Source organism: Notamacropus eugenii, chromosome 2 (genome assembly GCF_028372415.1).
Source record: "Notamacropus eugenii isolate mMacEug1 chromosome 2, mMacEug1.pri_v2, whole genome shotgun sequence".
Classification (NCBI taxonomy): Eukaryota; Metazoa; Chordata; class Mammalia; order Diprotodontia; family Macropodidae; genus Notamacropus; species Notamacropus eugenii.
In genome coordinates, this window is record NC_092873.1 from 110,939,784 (window position 1) to 110,967,363 (window position 27,580).

A 27,580-nucleotide genomic window follows, 5' to 3' on the forward strand; every position below is an offset into this window, starting at 1 on the left:
AAAAAACTCATTTCTGAGCTGGACACTATATTGACAACTCTTGTGGTTCTACACCATTGTAGCTTCCAGAAATATCAAGCTAGAGGATGATTTTATAGATGACACATATTCAGCCGTGGCTGATATTTATACTAATTGTCCTGTCAACAGTTCTGAAGGAGAAGTTTTGTCATGGCTTCTGCAGCCCCCAAGGGATCTTCCCTATTCTTACTACCTCAGGTCCATCTGCTACTGCATACAAGCCTATATACAAATATCCATCCACACAATTTACTAACCACAACATCCTTCCAAGGAAGGGCTATGAAAGTGAATTGCTTGTTTATTTAGCATCTGCTAAACATTTTTAATCCTGTTACCTTTAAAATAAAAATTAAAAAGTTCAACATTCATGGCTAGAGTAAATGTAAATGTCAGCCTTAAAAATAATTTACCAATATTCACTACTCAGATTAGTAGGAGTATTATCTCCATTAGGAATGAAAACTGCATTTTGGCTTTAATATGCTTAGCAAAGAAATACTTTTTTACATAATCTTATTCCTTAATCTACCAAGAAGTGGATAGTAGAATTCAAAGAAGATAACTCATCAAATCCAAACTGAATGTTTAACATCTTATAGCAAAGCCAATTTCTAACCATAGGAAATATCAGGAGTAATTTGTATGTGTGTGTGTATACACACAAACTAACACATGTATAGATATATACGTATATATGAAGATGTATATCTACCTGTGTAGATATTATAAATTCAAAAAGAATTTTCCCATCCAAGATGACAGCTAAGAATTTGACAGACTAGCTCAGGAATGGGGAACCTGCGGCCTTGAGGCCACATGTGGCTTTCTAGGTCCTCAAGAGCAGCCCTTTGACTGAATCCAAACTTCACAGAATAAATGATCTGTTAGTTACTCTCAAGAAGGTAGGAGTGTATCACAGCCATTTTAATTTCCTTTAAAAATCTGGTACAGATCTGCCATCTAGGAATGTATCTGAACCTTTTCATCAATCCTATGATCGAACAACTAAAGGAACAAAAGTATTTAGAACTTCTTAGAAGTTGATCTCCAGTTCCATGATTGGAGATGTGCTGACAGAAAGACGATAATAAAGTTCTTATATTTGCACTGGCATTTGCAGGTAGCATTATTTTGAATTTTCCCTCTTTTAGTGACAGAAATGAGACTCAGAAAATCAACCAGAAGAGACGAGAAATATTTCTCAGATTTCTGGTTTTGTTTTTTTTTCCTCAGAACTTACAAGATACAAGCAGGAACCAGAACTTTTCCCCCATGTTTGAAGGCTGCAGAAGTCTCTTTAAAGTTCTTGTTAGCGCCCTTTTCATGATGGCAAAATATTGAAAATTGAGGGGATGCCCATCAACTGGGGAATGGCTGAATGAATTGTGTTTTATGAATGTAATGGAATACTATTGTGCATTAAGAAGTGATGAGCAGAAAGATTTCAGAAAAACCTGGAAAGACTTTATATGAACTGATGCAAAATGAAATATGTTGTCAAGAAAACAATGTACACAGCGTCAGCAACACTGTGTGACGATCAACTATGAATGACTTAGCTCCTTCTCAGCAGTGCAATGACCCACGCACAAAGGCCCCAAGATGAAAAATGTTATCCACATTCAGATAAAGAACTGACAGACTCTGAATGCAGAAAGAACTTTTATCACTTACTTTTTGATTTTTTTTCCTTTTGATCTATTTCTTCTTTCACAACTATGACTAATATGGAAATAAGTTTTACATAATTGCACATATATAACCTATATCAAATTGCCTACCATCTTCAGAACAGGGGAGAAGGAGTAAGGGAAAAAATCTGGAACTCAAAATCTTGTAAAAATGAATGCTAAAAACTGTCTTGACAAACAACTGGGGAAAATAAAATACTATTAAAAATAAAAATAAATAAAATTTAAAAATAAAATATGAAGATCTCAGGTTGAAAAATTAAACAGCAGAAATTCACATTTTTTTTATGCTTTGTTCTTTATATTTTGGAGTGTGTTTATGAATGACTACTAATTTCACAATAAAAAAAGTTAAAAAAATAAAGAATAAAGTTCTCATAGTCCTTCTATACACATACACAAACACACATACATGTGCAGTGTGGGGATAGAATTAAGAATTCCTGGCACTCCTTCTTGCTCTTATCTTGTGAAAAAAATAGGAATTCGGTCATCTCCTGAACAAAACCACGATTTTTGTGAGTATTAAATGAAATAGGTACATGAAGTACTTTATAATCTTACAGTACTTCATGTTGTCGGGTTAGCAAATGAAAACTTACCTGAATCTGTTAAATCTACATGATTTCATATCCAATTTCAAATCCCAATCAGCCATTCATTATGGGCTTCCCACCCCACTGCATCTTTCTACTTTTTTCTCTGGAAACAATTATCAAATCAGTATGATCACTATAGGAATAAGTCAAATGACTGCCTTAGAGCTCCCCTCACTATCACTGTAACTCCCAGATCAAAATTTTCTTCCTTAGCTCAGTGGGGACTAGGGGACTGAACTGATTTACTTCTGTATTTATATTGCCAGGGCATAGTGCTGGATATACAGCAGGCATTTCATAAATGCTTTAAATTTTTAAAAATACATAAAGAATAAATATCATCGTCGAATTCAACCTAAAAAGTGCATATCCTCTATTCCAATGACTGTACACTTGTTTCAATCTCCAGTCTGTGGGGTAATGAAAAGCAACCTAGACTTGACAAAATAGAAGATCTGTGTTTTACTTTCAGAATGATCTTAGTCAAATCACTTCTGCTATCTAGGCATCAATTTCCTCTTATGTCAAACAAGGGAGCATAGCTTAATCCATAAGATCCCTTCCTGCCCTAAATCTTTAGGCCAGGTATAGACTATAAGAATGGATCTTAGAGACCATCTCATCACTTCATATGGAGTATATGGAGCCTTGTGTATGAGGAAAAGGAAGGCGCATTCAATAATAAGTTAATAAATTCTTGTTAATGAACAGGAATTAATTTAAAAAGATAATCTGAATAAAACTCTTTTGGAAATAATCTGGGCCATCATTTTTCCCTTTGTAGTATATCTTTTTTGCATCCTATTTTCTTATTTCAAATGTGAACTAAACAATTCTCATTTACTATATACATGAGCATAGAAATTGATCTTTTAAACTTAAAATATCTTTTCTTAAACTGGTATAATGGCAACTATGTCCGACTCTGGACTTGCTTCACATACCATGGCCATGTAAAGAAAGGAGATTTTTCTCACGTCCCAATTTCAGGCAAAGGAATATAGAATAAGACCTGAATCTGGTCAATTTGCAATCTGAAACGGATAGCATTATTTTATGTCTTAAGTACTGATGAACTATTTTTTTCAGAAAATTTGTGGGGAAAGCCATAAGGAATTTTCAGTAACATTTTCAGTATACAGACTTATCAAAAGTGATAGGCAATCTTACTGGAGAAGGGGAAAGGGAAGAGAATAAGTATACAGATAGTGCCTGCTATATGCCAAGCACTCTAAGTGCTTTACAAATATATCTCATTTGATTGAGTAAATAGTTTATAAAAATGGGTCTTCAATCGTGGGATATAACTGTGTCATACAGAATAAAAAAATATGAAGATTTCAGAGAAACACAGGAAGATTGATTTACAGTGAAGCAGAGGATAAAACGCAGAGATAAAAAACAATTTACCCATGATGGTGACAACAATGTAAACTATAAGTAAGGATTATACACTAAGAGCCAACAAAACTTACATAAAGGATAACAGATGACACCACATTAGCAAAATTAAACCATTTATATTTTCTTTCTGTTAATCATCAATGAACTATGAAAAGTAAAGTGACTAATTCTATCCATTGTAATACGCTCTTAGGTTATATTCTGGAGACAAAAGTCATGGGATCACATAGTTGGAAATAGAAGGGAGAGCAAAGGTCATTTAATGTCTTCATTTTATAAATGAAGAAATGGAGGCACAAAAGAGAGTGACTTTTCCAAAGTCACACAAGTACAAAGCTTCAGAGGTGGCCCTTAAATATCTACCCTCTTTGGTCCAGATCTCTTTCTGCTATACCATACTACACCCAGATGTTCAGGGGTTTTCTGGGTTGTGCCTCTAGTGACAAAACAAAATGGCAAATAAAATTCAAAAATATGAAAATGGCATCACCACCACCACATCTTCAGTTGTCATCTAGTTATTATTTTGTACCTGCTTCACCAAACACAGAAGATATGCCTTCCATAATGCTCTCGTAAATAGAAGGATTATAAAGAACATAAACAATTGTCCAATATGCAACCTTGAAAAGAAAAAAAAAGTTGGTTAAAAACTTAAATTGCAATGGCTCTGGGGAAGGAGGGAGAAAAATATTTAATATGCAGCATGGAAACTGCTATTATTACTATAACCATTTTATAGTTGAGAAAACTGTGGCAAATAGAGGTTAAGTGACTTGCCCAGGGTCCCAAAGGTAGTGGATGTATGAGTTCACATTTAAACTCAGATCTTTCTGACTTCAGGTCCACCTTTCTATCCACTGTACCACTGTTATCAATATATGGTATAACTATGAAGTAATAGGACTGGCTTCCACAAGCCACAGAAGAAATTCATATAGTGGTAGAAAGGAAAGAACAGGAAATTTAGGGTCACAGAAAATGAATTCAGATTCTGGGCTTTTCTACTTACTTACTCCCAGTGAGACCTTATCCAAGTCACTTGACCCTCTACATCTATTTCCTCTTCTGTAAAGTAAGAAAGTTGAACCAGATGGTATCTAAGGTCCCTTTCATCTTTAAATTCTATGAGCTGTGATCAGTCTCCTAAAAGCAGTATAGCCACAACTTACACATTCGGAAATAGAAAATCATAAGACATATGTTATCTAACACATACTCTGAGAGGGAAAAAAACTCTTATTTTTCAAGGCTTAAATGCAATATATAGATACAATTAACAAACCACATGTATTTCAGATACCATAAACACATTTTAACATAATGCTCTAGAAACCGTACTAATTTTTAAGACATGAAAACTGTATTTCCCAATACTTGGCCAAATATATGACCATCAGAGCAGGATATTGTTGTAACTGGAAAGATTATCTGTCTTGAATCTAACGCGAACTGTAACTTCTTTCTTAATAAAATATTAGTATTTTATGTTGATATGGTTTGTTATAATCTTTGTTAAATTTATATAAATTATAGCATTATATAATACTTTTGTTCTAATCATACATTGATGTACTTTGTTATAATTATAGTATTTAGATATAAAAGCTCACATTTACTTATGGTTTATTGCTGTGATAAATACAGTACAACAATTATCCCCATTTCCCAGATGAAGAAACTAAAATTCAGGAAAAAAAAAACATATCTGAATGTAGCTAAGCTGATCCTCAGATGAGAGAAATATGGTCTGTCACTGGCTCAGACACAAAGTCTTTCCACCTTAGGAGGACCTATAATATATGTTCTCCTGGCACGTTCTTCAAGATCCAAGGTTGCCCCCCCACATCAGGAAGAGGCATGGAAGCTTGGGGCTCATTGTATTAACAGAATTAGAGGATCTAGAATGAGACAGCCAGCTTGGCACAGCAGATAGAGAACAGATTTCAGAGGCAGAGAGAATCTGTGAAGTTTTTCATCTGAAATATGATGGTTAAGTATTCAGGTGTCTGCCTGATTCACTCAACTGTCAGCTATGACTCCAAGCAGCTGTAGCATGCACAGAAGCCACACACCCTGGTAAAATCATCGCAACAGATGGGCTAACCCAGGTTAAGGGTAAGTAACAGGGCTCAAACCCATTGATGAGTTGAGTGGTGTCTATTCCAAGCATGTGAAGACTTCCCCTGGCAGAATGGGTGGATGAGAACAATTTTTTCCAACAGTCATGACGGTGGCTGAAGGAGGTACTGTGGAGCACTTAGAGTTTTGCCAGATAGCAAATATGCCAAGGTCACACTGTATCCCTGATCATCACCCGTAGTCCTGACTTTTCTCTTGCCTCCTCATATAGTGGTAGAAAGGAAAGAACAGGAAATTTAGGGTCACAGAAAATGAATTCAGATTCTGGGCTTTTCTATTTACTTACTCCCAGTGAGACCTTATCCAAGTCACTTGACCCTCTACATCTATTTCCTCTTCTGTAAAGTAAGAAAGTTGAACCAGATGGTATCTAAGGTCCCTTTCATCTTTAAATTCTATGAGCTGTGATCAGTCTCCTAAAAGCAGTATAGCTTGGACTTGAATAACTCTGAAAGAGAGAGTGAGGCTGATGACTGTGAAACTCTGCCTCACTTGTATCCAATTCATGCAGGAGTCAAGACGCCAGCCCATGATGGCACTTTTTGAAAATGAAGGAACAGCGACATACAGGGCAAGTTGCAGAACAGGCACCAAGAGCTGTCTTATCTGGAGCTCCTTGTACCAATGAAGTCACAAGTCTGAACCATCCCCTTACCCCTCTCCTTACTAGCCCCCCAAAAATCCAGAACAGGGGAGAACTTATCCCAATCATAAGATATCTGAAGTGCTTTCAGTTTTAGATACCATATTTAAGAAAGTACATTGACCAGCAGAACTATAACCAGAAGACAAGCAAGTTTGTGAGGAGGCACTAAAGTATGTTAATCAAGAACTGATTAAAACAAATGGGGGTGCTTAGTTTAAAGAAAAGAAACCTTGAGGGTGGAAGGCAGGATTGCTATATTCAAGAAATTAAAGGGTTACATGAAAGAGGGATTTTACTTGTTTTCCTTGGTCACAGAGGGCTGAACCATGACTATTGTGTAGAAAACACAGACGGTCAAATTTTGGGTCTATATAAGGAAATACAACCTAACAAGAGAATTATCCAGAAATATCTCAGAAGTTAGTGAGTTCCATTCATTGGGAGGTTTCATGGTAGGGATTGCAAGGCCACTTGTCAAGAATGTTGTCAAGATTTCTGTTTAGGTGTGAATTGAACTAGATGTCCTCTAAGGTATAAGATAACAGTAAATCTGTGAGTTTATGTTATGCCTACGACTATCTAGCCTAAGGGTCGGAGAGCAAGGCTTTCTAATTGTTAAGTCCAGTGCTCCTTTTGCTATATGTAAAAAACAAAAACCAAAAACAAATCCTTCTGAAAACTTTATCAGCTATAAAATAAAAATGGGATTTTGTTTTTTACACTCCTCAAGAAAGGAAGAATGAAAGGAAGGCAGAAGTGGCTTGCATTTCCATGACAAATCACTCTGGAAAAAGCCCAGATAAAGATATCATGAACTGCTCTTTTTCATTTTCCTTTTTGGAACTGAAATATACAATTTTAATTGAACCAAGTACTCCCCTCTGTGGTCAAAAGAGGAAGAACTGCTATTATTATTATGTTCATTTCTAAAGAGACACATGGAAGAGTTTTGCATTATTCACATCTGAATATTTTTCCCTATTCTTTTTCTTTAGAATTCTAAGAAGGGGAACAGTTGGTCCTTTCTATACAAAGTAACAGAAAACACAGGCAATTTTATAGATAATTAAGGCAACTAGTAAAAATATAATAAAGGGTTTTCTTTTACAAGTATTTTATAGATTAGAAAAATAAATAAAAATTGTAGCATTGCCATAGGATTTAAAGAACACCATGTTTATTTCACAAATGAGGAAACTAAGACCCATGGAGGCTGATGGATGTGAAGCAGTTAGGTAACACAGAGAACTGAGGAGGAAACTTGGGAACAGGAACATCTAAGCACAAATCTTGCCTCAGGGATACACTTAGCTGTGTGACCCTGGACAAGTCACTTAGCATCTCAGTCACAATTCCCTCCTCTGCAAAATGGGGATAATAACAGTATTATTTCACAGGGCTGTTGTAAAGATCAAATGAGATAGAAAATTGTACACCCCCTTTGCAAACCTTAAAGTATTACACAAATGATAGCTGTTATTTTTGTTGTCAAAGGACAAGACCAAGTCCCCATAGTTAAAAGACGTGAATTAGCTGTTGTCCCTCCTTCCTGAAGAGAGCCAAAGTGACATCACTATGCTGAGGTCAAGATGCAGTGTGTCCAACTGTGGGTGATCAGACTAATGTGAGCATGGAAGGTTGGGCACAAATAGTTCACATGAGCATCTGGAATGGACCAAAGCGTAATTCCACATTGCTCTCCAAAATGGTTGGATCAGTACACAATTCCAATTTGAGTTTGATGTTAGGAAAGGAAACACTTCCTAACAACTGAATTCCTCAAAAGGGGAGCTGATGTGTTCCCCTCTTCTAAGAGGTCATCAAACATGGCTGACAAGTTTCATTGAGACTTTCCTAAGTATATGGGTTGGAATAGAGAGCTGCTTGTGTCCCTTCTAACTCTCCACTTCTGTGACCCTGTGACATTGGGTAACTGTGCAGAATTCCGTTTTCTCATCTGTAAATGAGAGGGCTAACCTAGGTGACTCAGGCTATTCACTGAAAAGCCAAATAATGAAGCTGAAGCTTAAATACTTTGACCACATGAGAAGACAAGACTCATTAGAAAAGACCCTGATATTGGGAAAGACTGATGGCAAAAGAGAAAAGGGGATGACAGAGAATGAGATTAACAGATAGTGTCATGGAAACAAGGATCTTGAACTTTGATAGACTTCAAGAGATAATGGAGGGCAGAAGAGCCTGGCGTGCTGTGGTCAATGGGGTCATGAAGAGTTGGACATGACTGAACCACTTAACAGATCAAATGACCTCTAAACTCCCGTCCAGCTCTATGATGCCCTGCTTTATTTTGCTGATCAGTATTTTGCTGAAATCCTCCAGAAAGGGCTTCCTAACTACTCAATGGCACTGTTCTATGTATACTGACCTGGTCAGTGTACTTCTCTTTTGATTAGGTGGCACCACAGATAAAGCATTAGGCCTGATGTCAGGAAAACCTGGGTTCAAATCCAGCCAACCTTAGTAGCTTTGTGATCCTGAGCAAATCATTTACCCTCTGTTTGCCACAGTTGTCTCATCTGTAAAATGGGGATAATAATAGTATCTACCTTCTAAGATTGCTGCAAAACTCAAATGAAGTAATAATTATAAAATGCTTAGCACAGTGCCTGGCACATAGAAAGTGGCAATTAAATGTTAATTGCTATTATTATTACTGTCATTATTCCCCTGGCAAGAACCATCAGTTCCTTGCATTTTGAGAGTACTATTAACACATTAAACACAGCAGAATACTGTTCCCCCTCTCCCACCAGCCCCTACTCACATGTCCTTCTCCCCCTTTCCCTACAGTTTGTTGTTACTTATGCAACCAAAAGACCTTTTGTTGGAGACTTTTCCATAAGCCAAAAATGTTGGTAAGAAGAAAAGTAAAGCAAGATGGTGGTAAAAAGTCAAGGTGGAATGGGTAGAGGAGAAACACTTCTCTTACTTCAACAACAAATATTCATTTATTCATTCAACAAATGATTATTCTTTTATATATATGCATATTTATATATATATGTATGTATGTATATATGTACTTACAGGAACAGCATTAGACAGAGAAGCCCAAAGCATTAATACAGCATAATTGGGAGCCTTAGCTTGTTTTCCTCCTTGCCTTAAGGTGTTGGTAATCAGCTGCAGCACTGTCTATTCAACAGATAAAAACTTCAGATATCAAAGACTGTTGGAAACTGAAAAAAAATATGCATGTTTCCTCAGCATTCAAAATACACAACAAACCAGTTTTTATGGATGATAACTAAGCATGCAAAGACCAGTTCTTTTCTTTATAGACAAGAAAAGACATTCAAGAACCTGCTGAACACACAAAAGAAATCCCAGTCCCTACCCACATCCCAGACTCTCTATTTGGACATTATGCCAGAGTCTCTATTTCCAATAATGTCCTGAAAGCTGTGCTGGCTCTGAATGTTGCCTGCTCTGCTCAACAGAAAGTTTTTTCCAAGACAATAAACTACTTATGAAGTAGATCATAAGAGCAAAAAGTGAAGGGGTCCTCTCACTAGGTCTGAAAGATATCCCTCCACAGACAGAACAATTAGAACTCTTTGTAACAGAGATCAAGAGATCCGGGCACTATATGTAGGAAAGCACTAGGTTTCAAATACAGTGTTATTACCAATGATAACTGTGATCATTTACACTTATATGACAATTTAAGTTTCCAAAGTATTCTTTGTATAGTATCTCATTTAATATAACAGTACTTTGAGGCAGGTACGGTAAGATGTATTATCATCATTTTGCAGAAGAATCTAAGATTCAGAAAGGATGTGACTTGCTCATGATCAATCCATCAATAAGCATTTATTAAATGCTACCTTGTGACAGATGCTGTACTAAAAGTTGAACATACAAATTAAAGGTTGGAAGGTTGTTGTTGTTGTGTTTGTCCTTCATTCTCGAAGCAGACCGTGACATCAAGACGATGGCATGACTTTCAGTTGACTGATTTGAATAAGGGAGGGCTGTAACCTTTGAAAGAAAGGCACCAGCTATGATCACACAGACAATAAATGTTAGGAGAAGAATCCAACCCAGATATTTCCTGACTCTGTACTCTTTTCACAACAACATATTATAAAAATGTGAATTGTTGACAAGGCTACTGTCTTTAGATCCAGTTGTCCCCCTTGCGCTGGGACTATAGCCTATGTATGGAACTAACAAGAAAAAAGAGCTTATTTATAAAGCAAAATTCCTAGTAACACAATTCATCACAGCAACAGCAGAAGAGACCCTGAAACAGCTCAGAGAAACAGCTAAACAATTGTGATTTATTAATGCCATGGATTATTACTGTGTCATAAGAAATGACAACTATGATGGGTATAAAGAAATATGGAATGACATCTATGAAGAGATACAGAAGTATGAAAGCAGGAACAAAAATAAAATACATACACTGTGTATATCTAACAGGCTAAAAAAAGTCTGGGAATAATGAATAGAAGGAAAAAACATCAGAAAAAGACATGACAGGATGACTCTGTCACTATTTTGTTAAAATAAATATGCATTTAACTTTTTTAACAAAGTACAAATAATAAAAGTTTACAATTTCATGGAGGATAATATAACAAGAACAGGAAAGGACCACAAAATTCACATGATCAAATCATCTAATTTTACAGATTAAGGTTTAAAATATATAAAGGTAGATCAATCCACATTTTTCTGCCTCCAAATCCAAAGATCTCTCATTTATTTTTTAAAATTGCATTTGTATATTTGAATGTGTTCATTGATGATTCTATATTAATATGCACACAGACACACACCCACACAATGTGGGCTATTAAGTGTCATGGTTTAAGGCAGTCCTTCTCAAAGTGTGGTACATGGACACTTTGGAGTTCCCAAAATCCTTTCATCAGGGGTTCCATGAAGTCAAAACTATCCCCATAATAATACTAAGATGCTATTTGCTTTTCTCACTCTCAGTGGAATTTTTCCAGAGGTGACATGAATTAAAAACTTAGCTACTGAAACATGGAGTCTGTTACTATCTCATCTGTAGATGAATTTACAGATTGGCAAGACTTGCTGTTCTGCTTGTATTCATCCAGCATCAACACATCCCATCACCAAAGAAGATCTTTTATATGAAATGCTTCATAACACATACAAGTAGCCATGAAATATTCAAAGTGTTGAATAACTTCTTTTAAAGCCTCATGGCTTATGCCAGAACAACTGTACTGATGTTTGCACTGATGAAATCAAAAGTAGGTACAACTGCTAGTGCCTTAGCATGAATCATGGCAGTGGCATCAAAGAAATGACTTGTTTTCAATCAAGTCTGACTCTCTGTGATTCCACTTGAGGTTTTCTTAGCAGAGATACTAGAGTGGTTTGCCATTTCCTTCTCCAGCTTATTTTATAGATGAGAAAACTAAGTCAAACAGGACTGAGTGACTTGCCCAGGGTCACACAATTAGTAAGTGTCTGAGGTCACATTTGAACTGTCTTCCTAACTTCAGGCCTGGCATTCAATCCACTGTGCCACGAGCTGCCCCAAACAAATGACTACTGGTAATCATTGTATTCTTTACCACCACTTGCTGCTAAAAAATATCCAGTTTCACTTAATAATGTCCTTGTAAAGCAATAAAATGATTCATTTTATTAAATCTAAACATGTCTTTAATATTCTGTGTGTCAAACTGAGAAGCATATGCAAAGCCTTCTGCTGCATGCTGAAGGAGAAGGGATATCCTGTTGTTCAGTCATTTTTCAGTCATGTCCAACTTCTTGCGACCTCCTTTGGGATTTTCTTGGCAAAAGTACTGGAGTGGTTTGCCATTTCCTTCTCTGGATCATTTTACAGATAAAAAACTGAGGCAAACAGGGTTAAAATGATTTGCCCAGGGTCACACAAATAGTAAACATCTGAGGCCAGATTTGAACACAGGAATATCATGAGTTTTCTTGATCCCAGGCCTGATACTCAGTGTATCACAGTGCCACTTAGTTGCCCATGGTTGCCTTAAGGACAAGCCTTTGTGGGACTGCGTTGCAAGCTGAACTGGCCACTTTGTTCGTGGAACACCATTTTGACTTGAAAGAACAACTAAGAGACAAATCATGGTTATTCAGACGAGTATTTGGCAGACATTTTTCCTAAAATGAACAAAGCAAGCCTGTCACATAAAGGAAAACAAATGACAGTATTTGTTGCCAATAACAAAATTTGAGCTTTCAAGTGAAAATTGGAATTTTGGGAAACTTATGTCTGCCACTGTGAGCTTGACAGCTTCCCAATACTAATTTTTTTCCCTCAATTTTAACACTGAAACAAAATCACACTAACAAAAGAAATTTTTTTAGATTGTTTAACAAAATATGTCAACATTTGGAAGATCTACACAATACATTACACAAATATTTTCCAAATTACCAATGATGTTACAAAACCAGGCACGGGTTAGACACATTTGAAGTATAGGATAGATCAATGGATTGTATTGTAGCAGAGAATGAAAAATTCACTGGTGTAGCTTGAGAGTTCACATTGCAACTAACATTTAAGAAACCATCACTTGTGGAGTCTTAGTGCAGTATCAAAGGAAATGATCAATAATTATCGGGAAAGACTATTGGATACTCTTCTCTATTCCAACTACTATCTGAAGTTGTTTTTGGTTTTTTTTTTACATACTTCACCCAAAACAACACACAGCAGACCGAGGGGCAGCTGTATGGTGCAGTAGATAGAGTGGCAGGCTGAAGTCAGAAAGACTTATCTTCCTGGGTTCTAATCTGGCCTCAGACACTTACTAGCTATGTAATCCTGGGCATGTCATTTAACCCTGCTTGCATACATTTCCTCATTCGTAAAATGAGCTGGAGAAAGAAAAGGCAAACGATTTCAGTATCTTTGCCAAGGAAACCCAAATGGGGTCATGAAGAGTTGGATACAAGTGAAATAACTGAACAACAGACTGAACTGTAAAAGGAGAGATGAAAAACCAAGCGTAGACTATTAAGTCAGACATCAAAGAAATTTGTGGAAACATTTTAAAACAAAGATCACTACTCCAATTTTTTTTGTATTGGAAAAGTTACTTTTCATAAAAACATTTTATGTTTTAATATATGAGTTTATTACTACTAATTTATTTTTAAAATTATTTTATTCTTTCAGTGTTCTACAATCACTGCTATATATTTTAGATATTTTCCCCTCTCTCCTCCACCTTCCCCACTCCCTCCCTAAGATGGCAAGCCATCTTATGTAGGTTCTACACATGCGGTCCTATTAAATACATTTTCACCTCAGTCACGATGAATAGAAAAATTAAAATGAATGGAAGAAACCATAAAACAAATCAAAACATAATACAAAAGTAAATGATCTGCTTCATCCTGCAATCCAAATTCATAGTTCTTTCTCTGGATGTGAAAGGTGTTTTATCTCAAAAATCCATTGGGAATTTTTTAGGTCCTTGTTTTGCTATGAAGGACTAAGTCTACCAGAAAAAATTCCTCACACACTGTGGTTGTTGCTGTGCACAAAGTTCTCCTGGTTCTGCTCCTTTCACTCAGCATCAGTTTATATCAGTCCTTCAAGGCCTCTCTGAAGTCTTCCTGTTCATCATTTCTTATAGCACAATAGTATTGCATTACATTCATATACCACATCTTGTTCAGCCATTTCCCAGTTGATGGGTATTCCCTTGATTTCCAGTTTTTGGCCACCACAAAGAGAGCTGCTATATTTTTGTACATGTGGGACCCTTTCCCATTTTTATGGTTTCTTTGGGATATAGTCCTAGAAGCGATATTGCTAGGTCAAAGGGTATGCACATTTTTGTAGCCCTTTGGGCTACACTGCTTATTACTACTAATTTAAAAGAATAAATTGATATTTTAATACTTGTCAATGGCTATAATCCACATATAGAAAAATTCTTCAAGGTTGAATGTTTAATGTTGTTTAAAGTGGTCCTGAGGCCAAAAAGTTTGAGAACTGCTGGTTTAAAGGAAAGAACACAGGCTATGGAGTCCAAAGACCTGGTTGCAAATTTTGACTGTACTAATACTTGCTATATGAGTTACCTTGAGAAATATATCCTCTCAGCCTCTATCTATTCTCCTGTAAAAATGGGGTGTGGGGTGGGCTGAATTAAATGATCTCTAAATGTTGCTTTTAGTGCTAAAGTCTTTGATCTTAGGTGAACTTTATAGAGGTCTTTATTGAGTCTATGAATCTCAAAGCTTTCAATAACTTAATTTGTTTGTAACATACCTCTAATATCTATTCTTTATTTAAAATCAAATTTTTAAAATTTATTTATGTTTAGTTTTCAACATTCATTTCCACAAGATTTTAAGTTCTAAATTTTCTTCTAGTCTCTCCCCTACCCCCCACCCTGAGATGGCAGGCATTCTGATTACCTCTTCCCCCAGTATGTGCTCCCTTCTATCACCTCCCTCCTTAACCCCTTACTTTATTGTAGGGCAAGATAGATTTCTTTACCCCATTGCCTGTATATCTTATTTCCCAGTTGCATGTAAAAACAATTTTTAACATTTGTTTTTAAAACTGAGTTCCAAATTCTCTCCCTTCTTCCCTCTCCATCCACTTGAGAAGGCAAGTAATTCAATATAGGTTATATACGTGTAGTTACACAAAACACTTTCATAATAGTTATGTTGTGAAAGACTAACTATATTTCCCTCCATCCTATCCCACCCCCCCAAAATTATTCTACTTTCTCCTTTGATCCTGTCCCTTTTCTAAAGTGTTTGCTTCTCACTACCCACTGCCCTCATCTGCTCTCCCTTCTATCATTCCCCTCCTTTTCCCCTTCCCTCCTACTTTCCTGTAGGGTAAGCTATCCAACTGAGTGTATATCTTATTCCCAGCTTAAGCCAAATCTGCCGAGAGTAAGGTTCACTTCTTCTCTTTCACCTCCCCACTCTTCCCCTCCATTGTGAAACCTTTTTCTTACCTCTTTTATGTGAGATAATTTACCCCATTCGATTTTTCCCTTTTTCCTTTTCCCAATATATTTCTTTCACTCCTTAATTTTATTTTTTAGATATCATTCCTTCATATTCAACTCACCCTGTGCCATCTATATATCTATTTATCTGTCTATCTATCCATCCATCCATCTATCCATTTTCTTCAATTACCCTATTACTGGGAAAGTTCTCATGAGTTACAAAAGATATTTGTAATATATATATACATGTATATATATATATATATACATGTATATATATATGTATATATGTATACATATATATATATACACACACATATATAGGATACAGGAATATATATTGAATATAGGAATATGAACAGTTCCACTTTAATAAGTCCCTTATGATTTCTCTTTCCTGTTTACCTTTAAATGCTTCTCTTGATTCTTGTATGTGAAAGTCAAATTTTCTATTCAGCTCTAGTCTTTTCATCAAGAATACTGGAAAGCCCTTTATTTCATTGAATGTTCACTTTTCTCCCTGAAGTATTATACTCACCTTTGCTGGGTAGGGGATTCTTGGTTTTAATCCTGGTTCCTCTGACTTCCAGAATGCCATATTCCAAGACCTTTGATCTCTTAGTGTAGAAGCTGCTAGATTTTGTGTTAGACTGATTGTACTTCCACAATACTCAAAATGTTCTTTCTGGCTGCTTGCTATCTTTGCTCCTTGATCTAGGAATTCTTGAATTTGGTTATAAAATTAGGAGTTTTCCTTTTAGGATCTCTTTCCAGAGGCAATCAGTGGATTCTTTCGATTTCTATTTTACCCTCTGGTTCCAGAACATCAGGGCAGTTTTCCTTGATAACTTCTTTTTTTTTTTTATTTTGTAATGTTTAACAATCACTGCCATACAATTGCGATTTTATCCCTCCCCACCTACTCCCCACTACCCCCCTCCCTCCCCACGACTGCATACAATTCTGTATAGATTCTACATATACTTTCCTATTGAGTATATTTTCACTATAGTCATGCTATGTAGTCAGACTAAGATAAATGAAAGAAATCGTATAACAAATCAGAACATGATACACAAACACATACACATACACAAACATGATCTGCTACAATATGTGAGTGACTTCCATATTTCTCTCTCTGAGTGTGGCAGGCATTTTGCCTTGAGATCCTCCATTGGGATTTTTTTTTTTTTTTTTGGTAAGAAGTTCTTGTGTTATTACAAAAATCTAGGTCTACCAGAAAAAACTCTCACACACTGTGGTTGTTGCTGTGCATAAAGTTCTCCTGGTTCTGCTCCTTTCACTCAGCATCAGGTCATATAAGTCCTTCCAGGCCTCTCTGAAGTCTTCTTGTTCATCATTTCTTATGGCACAATAGTACTCCATTACATTCATATACCATAATTTATTCAGCCATTCCCCAATTGATGGACATCCCCTTGACTTCCAGTTTGTTGCAACTACAAAAAGTGCTGCTATAAATATTTTTGTACATGTGAGACCCTTTCCCATTTTTATGATCTCTTGGGGATATAGTCCTAGTAGCGATATTGCTGGGTTAAAGGGTATGCACATTTTTGTAGCCCTTTGGGCATAGTTCCAAATTGCTCTCCAGAATGGTTGGATGCGCTCGCAGCTCCACCAACAATGAATTAGTGTTCCAACTTTCCCACATCCTCTCCAGCATTTATCATTTTCTTGTTCTGTCATGTTTGCCAATCTTATAGGTGTGATGTGGTACCTCAGAGTTGTTTTGATTTGCATCTCTCTAACCAATAGTGATTTAGAGCATTTTTTCATATGATTATAGATAGCTTTAATTTCTTCCTCTGAAAATTGCCTGTTCATATCCTTTGACCATTTATCAATTGGGGAATGACTTGTATGATTATACATTTGGATCAGTTCTCTATAAATTCTAGAAATGAGGCCTTTATCCCCGAGCTTAGCTGTAAAAATTCTTTCCCAATTTACTACATCCCTCCGGATTTTGGTTGCATTGGGTTTGGTTGTGCAAAAACTTCTCAGTTTAATGTACTCAAAGTCATCCATTTTGCATTTCATAATGCATTCTATCTCTCCTTTAGTAAAGAATTCTTCCCTTCTCCATAGATCTGATAAATACACTATTCCTTGCTTCTCCAGTTTATTCATGGTATCAATCTTTATACCTAAATCATGTACCCATTTGGACTTTATTCTTGTGTACGGTGTCAGGTATGGGTCTATGCCTAATTTCCGCCACACTGTTATCCAGTTTTCCCAGCAATTTTTGTCAAACAATGAGTTCTTATCCCAGAAGCTGGGGTCCTTGGGTTTATCAAACAGAAGGTTGCTATATTCCTTGCCTACTGCATCTTGAGTGCCAAGTCTATTCCACTTGTCTACCTCTCTGTTTCTTAGCCAATACCAAGTGGTTTTGATAATTGCTGCTTTATAGTACAGTTTGAGGTCTGGTAGCGCTAGGCCACCTTCCCAAGCATTTCTTTTCATTAGTCCTTTTGATATTCTGGACCTTTTGTTTTTCCAAATGAATTTTGATATTATTTTGTCCAGCTCTAGAAAGTAATTGTCTGATAGTTTAATTGGTATGGCACTAAATAAGTATATTAATTTGGGTAGAATTGTCATTTTTATTATATTAGCACGGCCTACCCATGAGCAACTAATGTTTTTCCACTTACTTAAATCTGACTTTATTTGTGCAAAAAGTGTCTTGTAATTGTGTTCATATAATCCCTGGGTTTGTTTTGGCAGGTAGACTCCTAAGTGTTTTATACTGTCTACCCTAACTTTAAATGGGATTTCTCTTTCTATCTCTTGCTGTTGGACTTTGTTGCTAATATATAGGAATGCAGAAGATTTGTGTGGGTTTATTTTGTACCCTGCAACTTTGCCAAAGTTGTTTATTAATTCTAGTAATTTTTTACTTGAATCTCTGGGATTCTCTAGGTAAATCATCATATCATCTGCAAAGAGTGATAACTTAGTTTCTTCTTTGGCTATTTTAATTCCTTGGATATCTTTATCTTGTCTAATTGCTATAGCTAACATTTATAGTACCATATTAAATAATAGTGGTGATAATGGACAACCTTGTTTCACCCCTGATCTTATTGGGAATGCATCTAGCTTATCCCCATTGCATATAATGCTTGCTGAAGGTTTTAGATAGATACTGCTTATTATTTTATGGAAAGTTCCCTTTATTCCTACATTCTCCAATGTTTTTAGTAGGAATGGATGTTGTATTTTGTCAAAAGCTTTTTCTGCATCTATTGAGATAATCGTGTGGTTTTTGTTAGCTTTGTTGTTGATGTGATCGATAATGCTAATAGTTTTCCTAATATTGAACCAGCCCTGTAGTCCTGGTATGAATCCTACCTGATCATAATGTATTAATCTCGTGATAAGATGCTGTATTCATTTTGCTAGAATCTTATTTAAAATTTTTGCATCTATATTCATTAGGGAAATTGGTCTATAATTTTCTTTCTCTGTTTTGTCTCTTCCTGGTTTGGGTATCAAAACCATATTTGTATCATAGAAAGAATTTGGGAGGACTCCTTCTTCCCCAATTTTCAAGAATAGTGTATGTAGTATTGGAATTAACTGTTCTTTAAATGTTTGATAGAATTCACTTGTGAATCCATCTGGCCCTGGAGATTTTTTCCTAGGGAGTTCATTGATGGCTTGTTCAATTTCTTTTTCTGAGATGGGGTTGTTTAAGTATTCAACTTCCTCTTCTGTTAATCTGCGCAATTTGTATTTTTTAAAATATTCATCCATCTCGTTTAGATTATTGAATTTGTGGGCATAAAGTTGGGCAAAGTAGTTTCTAATTATTGTTTTAATTTCCTCCTCATTGGAGGTGAGTTCACCCCTTTCATTTTTAATATTAGTAATTTGGTTTTCTTCTTTCTTTTTTTTAATCAGATTGACCAAAGGTTTATCAATTTTATTAGTTTTTTCATAAAACCAACTATTGGTTTTATTTATTAATTCAATAGTTTTCTTAATTTCAATTTTATTAATCTCTCCTTTGGTTTTCAGTATTTCTAATTTGGTATTTACTTGGGGATTTTCAATTTGTTCTTTTTCTAGCTTTTTCAACTGCAAGCCTAAGTCATTGATCTCCTCTTTCTCTATTTTATTTATGTAAGCATTCAGAGATATAAAACTTCCCCTAATAACTGCTTTTGCAGTATCCCATAAGTTTTGGTATGTTGTCTCACTATTGTCATTCTGTCGAATGAAATTGTTGATTGTTTCTATGATTTCTTCTTTAACCCAACCCTTCTTTAGAATTAGATTATTTAGTTTCCAATTGATTTTTGGTTTCTCTTTCTATGGCCTTTTATTACATGTAATTTTTAATGCATTATGATCTGAAGAGGATGCATTGATTATCTCTACCTTTCTGCACTGGATTGTGAGATTTTTATGTCCTAGTACATGGTCAATTTTTGTAAATGTTCCATGTACCACTGAGAAAAAAGTATATTCCTTTCTATTCCCATTTAATTTTCTCCAAAGATCTATCATATCTACCTTATCCAGAGTTTTATTTACCTCCTTAACCTCTTTCTTGTTTATTTTGAGGTTGGATTTATCGAGTTCAGAGAGGGGGAGGTTGAGGTCCCCCACTAGTATAGTTTTGCTATCAATTTCTTCCTTCAACTCCCCCAACCTCTCCTCTAAGAATCTGGATGCTATACCGCTTGGAGCATACATGTTTAGTAATGATATTGCTTCATTGTCTATGGTGCCTTTTAGCAGGATATAGTTTCCATCCTTATCCCTTTTGATTAGATCTATTTCTGCTTTCGCTTTGTCTGAGATTAGGATTGCTACTCCTGCCTTTCTTACATGAGCTGAAGCACAATATATTCTGCTCCATCCTTTGACCTTTATCCTATGTGTATCCCCCCGTTTCAAATGTGTTTCTTGTAAGCAGCATATTGTTGGATTATGGCTTTTAATCCATTCTGCTATCCGTCTCCGTTTTATGGGAGAGTTCATTCCATTCACATTCACAGTTATGATTACAATCTGTGTATTTCCCTCCAACCTCTTTCCCACCATTTGTGCTTTTAGCTCTCCCGTCTCCCTTCCCCTCCTCAATAGTATTCACTTTTCTCCCCCTCCTCCTGCAGCCTTCCCCTCCTTCTTTTGACCCCCCTCCCTTTTAGTCCCCTTTACTCTTATTGCTTCTTTCCTCCCTTTTAGCCACCCTCCCCTTTCTTCCCCCTTCCCCTCCTACTACCTATAGAGCTAGTTAGGCTTATCTACTTAAGATTATTGTTCCCTCCTTTGAACAAATCAGATGAGAGTACCTCTCAAACAATGCTCATCTCCCTCCCCTCCTTCCCTCTACTATAGTTTTGTACTTCTTCCTGTGATATAATTTGCCATTTTCTGCTTCCCCCTTTCCACACCTCTTATTACATTCCCTTCTCATACTTAAATCATATTTTTGACATGACATCATTTACTTTATGCCTGTTCCCTCTACATATATCCCTTTTATCATAATAGCTGCACAGTTCTCAAGATTAACAGGTATCATCTTCCCTTATAGGGAGGTAAACAGTTTGCCCTAACTGAGTAGCAAGTTTTTGTTTTTGTTTTTTCCCCTCTGTTTACCTTTTTATGATTCTCTGGAGACCTGCATTTGAAGATCAAATTGTCTATTGAGTTCTGGTGTTTTGGTCAGGAAGCTCTGGAAATCCCTTATTTCGTTGAATGACTTTCTCCTTGCCTGAAATGTTATGCTGAACTTTGCTGGGTAGTTGATCCTTGGTTGAAGTCCCAACTCCTTTGCCTTACGGAATATTGGGTTCCAATTCTTTCGATCTTTTAATGTAGAAGCTGCAAGGTCCTGTGTGATCCTGACTGTGTGTCCTTGATATTTGAATTGTTTCTTTCTGGCTGCTTGTAGTATTTTCTCCTTCACTTGATAGCTCTGGAATTTGGCAACTATATTTCTTGGGGTTTTGAGTTTGGGATCCCTTTCGGGAGGGGAACGGTGGATTCTTTCGATGACTATTTTGCTCTCTGAGTCTAGTACTTCTGGACAGTTTTCCTTGATGATTTCCTGGAAGATATTGTCCAGACTCTTTTCTTCATCATGGGTTTCTGGCAGGCCAATAATTCTTAGATTTTCTCTCCTGGATCTGTTTTCCAGGTCAGTTGTTTTTCCAATTAAATATTTTACATTTTCTTCTATCTTTTCATTCTTTAGATTTTGTTTGACTGATTCTTGTTGCCTCATTGAGTCATTAGTTTCTACTTGCCCAATTCTAATCTTCATCGTAGTGTTTTCTTCAGTTAGCTTTTCCATCTCCTTTTCCATCTGACCAATTTTTCCCTTTAAGGAGCTATTTTCTCCATTTAATTTTTGTACTTCTTTTTCCAATCGACCAATTTTCCCAGTTAGGTTTTGGGTTTCCTTTTCCATCTGATCAATTTTCCCAATTAGGTTTTGGGTTTCCTTTTCCATTTGATTAGCTCTTCCTTTTAGGGAATTATTCTCTCCAGTTAATTTTTGAACTTCCTTTTCCATTTCTTCAATTTTCTTTTTCAGGGTGATGTTCTCATCAGTGAATTCTTTTTTTATAGTTTTAAAATCATTGGCCAGTTTTTCTTTTATATCCTTCTTCAGACATTCCAGGTAATCTAGTTGTGCTTGCGAGAAATTCATAGTCCCATCTGAGGTTTCAGATGGAAGTACAGTCTCAGCCCTAACCTCTTTGGTGTTTGTGTTTTGGTCCTTATCCCCATAGAAAGATTCTATGGTTTTTTCACTTTTCGTCTGCTTTTTCCGATTCATGATGTTGGCTGAGTGTTGTAGCTTTTGGTTCTTTCAGTCAGAAGGTACAGATCTTTAAGTTGAGCTGATGTGTGTCTAGGCTAAAAGCAGGCTTTTGTTTTTTGTTTCCCCGATCAACCCTGGGGTTAGCTTGTTAGGTGTGTGGGAGGGGTGGTCTGGTCTCAGGATATCTCCTCAGCTAACTTGAGGCAAAGGCAAGGTCAGGGGATGGTGATCCCAGCTTCCCTATTGTCTTCCCTTTTCCCCTGGAGGGCTGGGGCACACCTAAAATCTAATGCATGTTCCCGCCCCTCCTGGGGCTCGTCTCCCGGCTCTGAGGCTTGCCTGGGTCTCAGTGCGAATTTTCTCTGCCCTGGGTCGTCTGTCCCTCCAGATCGCCTCCGCCACAGTAGGAAGAATCCTCCCTTGCCACTTTTCCAGCCTCTGGTGTTATGAGACCACCCGCCCCCTTCTGCTGTTCCCGCTGATCCAGGATTAATCTGGGGAAGAATTTTATGGTTCCCTCACGGTCATCAGGGGGGAGGAGAGAGCACTTACTGATCACTCTGCCATCCCAGTTCCTGGAAGTTCAAGTAGTGACCCACCGAAGTCCGTCTTCAGGCTGAAGATTTCAAGGGCTGCTGCGCTGATGTCTGGCACTCAGCGGCTCTCACCGGCTCGGCCTGGCTTATCTCCTGCTCCGCTGGTCTCGCCCGCCACTCTCGGGCTCCTCTGGTCCCCTCCGCCCTGCCGCGCTGACCGTGCTGCGCTGTGCGCCGGGGTCTTACCCCCGCGGAACAGATCCCTCCCGTGGACCCTCCGGTCCAGCCTGGGCTCCGAATCCATCAAAGTCCATCACCCACTGGATTCTACACCTCCAAAGTCTGGTCAGACTCTCCCCCCAGAGATATCCAGAGGAGTTTTTCCAGGAGCTTAGGTGAGTCGTTGCTTTCACTCTGCCATCTTGGCTCCCCCTTGATAACTTCTTAAAAGACAATGTCTATGCTCTTTTCTTGATCATGCCTTTCACGCAGTCCAATCGTTTTTATATTATCTGTTCTGGATCTATTTTCCAGCTCAGTGATTTTTCCAATGAGACATTTCACATTGTCTTCTATTTTTTCATGCTTTTGGTTGTTTTATAATTTCTTGATTTCTCATAAAGTCATTAGCTTCCATTTGCTCCATCCTAATTCTGAAGGAATTATTTTCTTCAGTGAGCTTTTGGACCTCTTTTTCCATTTGGCCAATTCAGTTTTTTAAGAAATTCTTCTCTTCATTGGCCTTTTGGACCTCTTTTGCCATTTGAGTTAGTCTATTTTTAGGGTATTATTTTCTTCAGTTTTTTTGGGTCTCCTTTAGCAAGCTGCTGACTTGTTTTTCATGATTTTTCTTGCATCACTCTCATTTATCTTCCAATTTCTCCTCTGTTTCTCTTACTTGATTTTCAAAATCCTTTTTGAGGTCTTCTATGGCTTGTGACCAATTCATATTTTTCTTGGAGGCTTTTGATGTATGAGCTTTGGCTTTGATGTCTTCTTCTGGTTGTACATTTTGATCTTCTTTGTCACCAAAGTAGATTCTGAAATCTGAGTTTTTTTTAATACTGTTTGCTCATCTTCCCAGCCAAATCCTTGACTTTTAAACTCTTTGTCAAGATAGGACTCTGCTTCTGGTGGGGGTGAGGGTGAGGGTAGGTGTACTGTCCCAGATTTCAGGGGTTTTGTATCAGCTACTTAATCTCCCACCATCTATGGGCCCAGAGCTCCAGAAGCAATCACTACTACTGTTGCTGCCACCACTCTCACCTGCCCCACCCCAGGGCTGGGTCTGGACCCCAACAAGCCTGAGGTCCTCTCTCACCCAGGTCCCACAGTTTTCCCACTGAACTTTGATGCTGTCTCTGGCTTTTGTGGGTTTAAAAGTCTGAAAACTGCCATATTTGATAGCGATTCGGTCCCCTGAGGTCTGCTCCAGCCCTGTCTGTGCTGGAGTACAATATACACTTCCTGTCAATCTTCCACATTGTCTTGGGCTAAAGATTTGTTTCACTTTGTCATTTTGTGGGTTCTGTAACTCTAAAATTTGCTTAGAGTCATTTCATAGGTATTTGAAGGAGTTTGGGGGAGAGCTTAAGCAAATCCCTGCTTTTACTCTGCCATCTTGGCTCTGCTGCCTAAAGTCAAATTTAGAAAGGCAAGATAGTATAGACAATAGAGAGCCATTCTTAGAGTCATTAAGACTTGGGTTTAAGTCTTGCCTCTGAGAGATACTAATGGGACGACCCTGTGGAACTCATCCAATCTTTCAGTGCCCTAGGTAATACTTTAAGAATGGAAGTTGCAGAAAAACACCAACTTGCAGTAAGAGAATGAGTTTCCTCTTTAAGAGTTCTAGATGTTAATGAAAACATAAATCAAAAATCATGAATGAATAAATAAAATATAATGAAATTTCACATTTACATACAATGCACAGTATTCTTATTTCAGATCCTGTGACCAGCATAAAACTAGCTATATGAGACAAAGATATAAACTGAGTCCTATGGCAGGTATAACTGGTGTCTATATAATGGGAAAAAAAAAAAAAAAACCTACATTACTTTTTAATGAAATTTACCCATTATTTCTGTTATACTTACAACCTAAGTTGTTTGAAACAAAACTGCCAAAGAATTGTAAAACCGTTAGTTGTTTTGGTTTTATGGATAAAGATCTTTATATTTATTAAAAACACCATAGTATAAAATGAAAAAAAAGTACATGTATAGAGTATACGACGTTATAGGGAAAAACACAGGGAGTCAGGAATCTTGATTCCACCTCTGCTACCAGCTAATCATAATGATGTTGGACAAACCATTTCCTTTTATGTGCCTCAGTTTCCTCATTGTAAAATGAAAGGGCTGGATTAGATGATCTCTGAGCACCGACAGGGGAAAAATAGGAACCACAATTTTTTCATGTCATCCTGATGAACTAAAGATGTAGAAATGCCTGGAAACTACCCAGTGATCTGATATTATACACTGTCTAAACCCTACACAAGGACACAGTAAGACCAATGTAGTATTATCTAATGGTGTAACAATTACTTCCTTTTCTTGGAAAAAAAAATGACCCTGAAAGGCATTCTAAATGTCTTCTACTCTCAATTTGATGGCATCAGGAAATAATTTTACAGTGACTTCTCTGAAAAGAATATTTAGAAAAACCTTCCTACTTCTCTCAGCACTCAGAGCTATAACCAGCTTTAAACTTAATGCTCAGATTTCTCTTTAGCTAGTTTGATAAAACCTATGTTGTGTGGTGCTAGCCAGAGCCTGAGAACATGACTTATGACTACACAGACAATGCAAACTACATTGAGTAAATGTAAACAGCAAATTAAGCTCCAACTATCTATTAGAGAACCTGCATATGATCCCAGGCCATTCCTGGCACTATGCCTTCCTTCTTCCATTTCTATATACTCTTGGCCTAACCTGGGGTTAATCCAGGAATCTATTTTACTTCATCTTGCTGCCACTCAGAATGACTGGCCTCTTGTGAAAAAGCTCCCTCAATTAACCCTAATAAAACCTATTTAATAACCAAGCTGTTATGAGCCTCTCTTTCATTGGTATCTCAGTATTCTTTGAGAGGGTATGCCACCCTACAATTGGCATAATCAGGGCAGACTGGATCTGTCCCCTTATACATGTACAGTGATGATCTAGTAGTTAGTATTTACTTCAGCAATTCACAAGACAACAGATCCCTTCATTAAAAGTGGATTCGAAAACATAAGGCCATTGGTAAATTCCACTGAGAGAAAAGAAATAATATCAGATGAAAAATAGTAAGTTTCTCATAAAAATTTAACTATGTTCTGTTTCAACAGTCTAAAATCTAATACTAGATGTTGGCAAAACCTCAGCAAAGAAAATGAATTTGTGCAAAAAGCCTACAAATTTAAAATTCCAAATTCCTTGCAACTTGGGTAGAAATTCTTCACTACTTATTCTCATCTCCCTACTTCTTGATATCAACTCCATTCTCTCCCCTTTACTTCAGTTTCTGAAGAAAAGATGGCCCTGTTCCTCATCAAGACGAACCCTTCTACAGGTGACTTCCATCATATCCCCAACCATGTTCTCCAGCAAATTCCTCCCACAACCGTCATCCCTTTCTTTCTTTCTGTCTCTGGCTCTCTGTCTCATTCCTTCTCTTCCACAATCATTTCATTAGTATCTATTTGTTCTTTCCTTGCTCATTATAAATGTGCCCAAGACTCCTCATCCTTTAAAAAGAAATCAGTAGATTCTATGGTTCCCTCCTAATTATCATCCTACATCCCTTTCTCAAATTTCTTGGGGAAAAAAGTCTCTATTTTTTGCCTTCATTTCCTTTTCTCATACTCTCTTCTTCTAAACTTGTATCAATATGACTTCTGACGTAAGCACTCAACTGAAACTGGCCACTTCAAAGTTATCAAGGAACTCTTAATTGTCAGACCTAATATTTGTTTCTCAGTCCTCAAGAATGTCCTCTGGTGCCTTTGACATTATTTGTCATGCTCTCCTACCGGATATTCTCTAGGTTTTTGTGACATGATATGGTTCTCTTCTGGTTCTCCATTTCTTTGTTGGATCATCACTCAATGCATGTTCCCTGTTGGCATGCCCCCCAAGATTCAATCCTGAGACCATTTGCCTTTTCTCTCTATACTATATCATTAGGTGATTTAATCCGTTCCCATAAAATCAATTAATATCTCTGTGGAGGTGACCGCCAGATCTATACATCCAGCCCTAGTCTCTTTCTACGAGGCCTTTCTTGTCCTCAAGTAACAGTGTCTTTTTCTCCAAGATTATCTTGTATCTGCTTTGTGTGGATTTTGAATATACCTTTGCATGTATATATATGTTCTTTCTATTAGAATAAAAGTTTCTTGAGGGTAGGGGCTATTTCAGTTGTGTCCATCATCAGCATCTAGCACAGAATGCTGAACACTGTAGGCACTTAATAACTGACTGATCATTTCTTGAATCAGACTGATGATAGCTTATGAGCTCCTTGAACAAGAATCTCTACTTTAAACTAACTGTATATAGAAAATGTAATACTAAAGAAATAAAATCAAAGTTTTAGCAGGTGTAACACTATATGACTAGAGAAGAAGTAGTTAACTTCAAGACAAAGGGGGGCAGAGGGAAAGGAGCCTGATTACTTCCAACTTACTGTGTCCTTAAGGCACTCTTACAAGACACATGGGCCACAAAGGGAATG

The 27,580-nt window shown here is 37.0% G+C and overlaps 1 protein-coding gene across 9 annotated transcripts in view; it reads right to left on the reverse strand.

Annotated features, from left to right (window-relative positions):
- The window catches only part of CYP39A1 (cytochrome P450 family 39 subfamily A member 1), a 135,307-nt gene that overhangs the window by 79,973 nt on the left and 27,754 nt on the right, over window positions 1-27,580 (reverse strand). For 7 of the 9 annotated variants that reach the window (XM_072642353.1, XM_072642356.1, XM_072642348.1 and 4 more), the window contains 2 exons: window positions 9,558-9,665; window positions 4,251-4,341 (listed from right to left, as the gene is read on the reverse strand). In XM_072642353.1, the coding sequence (XP_072498454.1) occupies window positions 4,251-4,341; window positions 9,558-9,665 (199 nt within the window). The remainder of the gene's footprint in view (window positions 1-4,250; window positions 4,342-9,557; window positions 9,666-27,580) is intronic. The other 2 variants (XM_072642351.1, XM_072642354.1) reach the window with 1 other exon arrangement.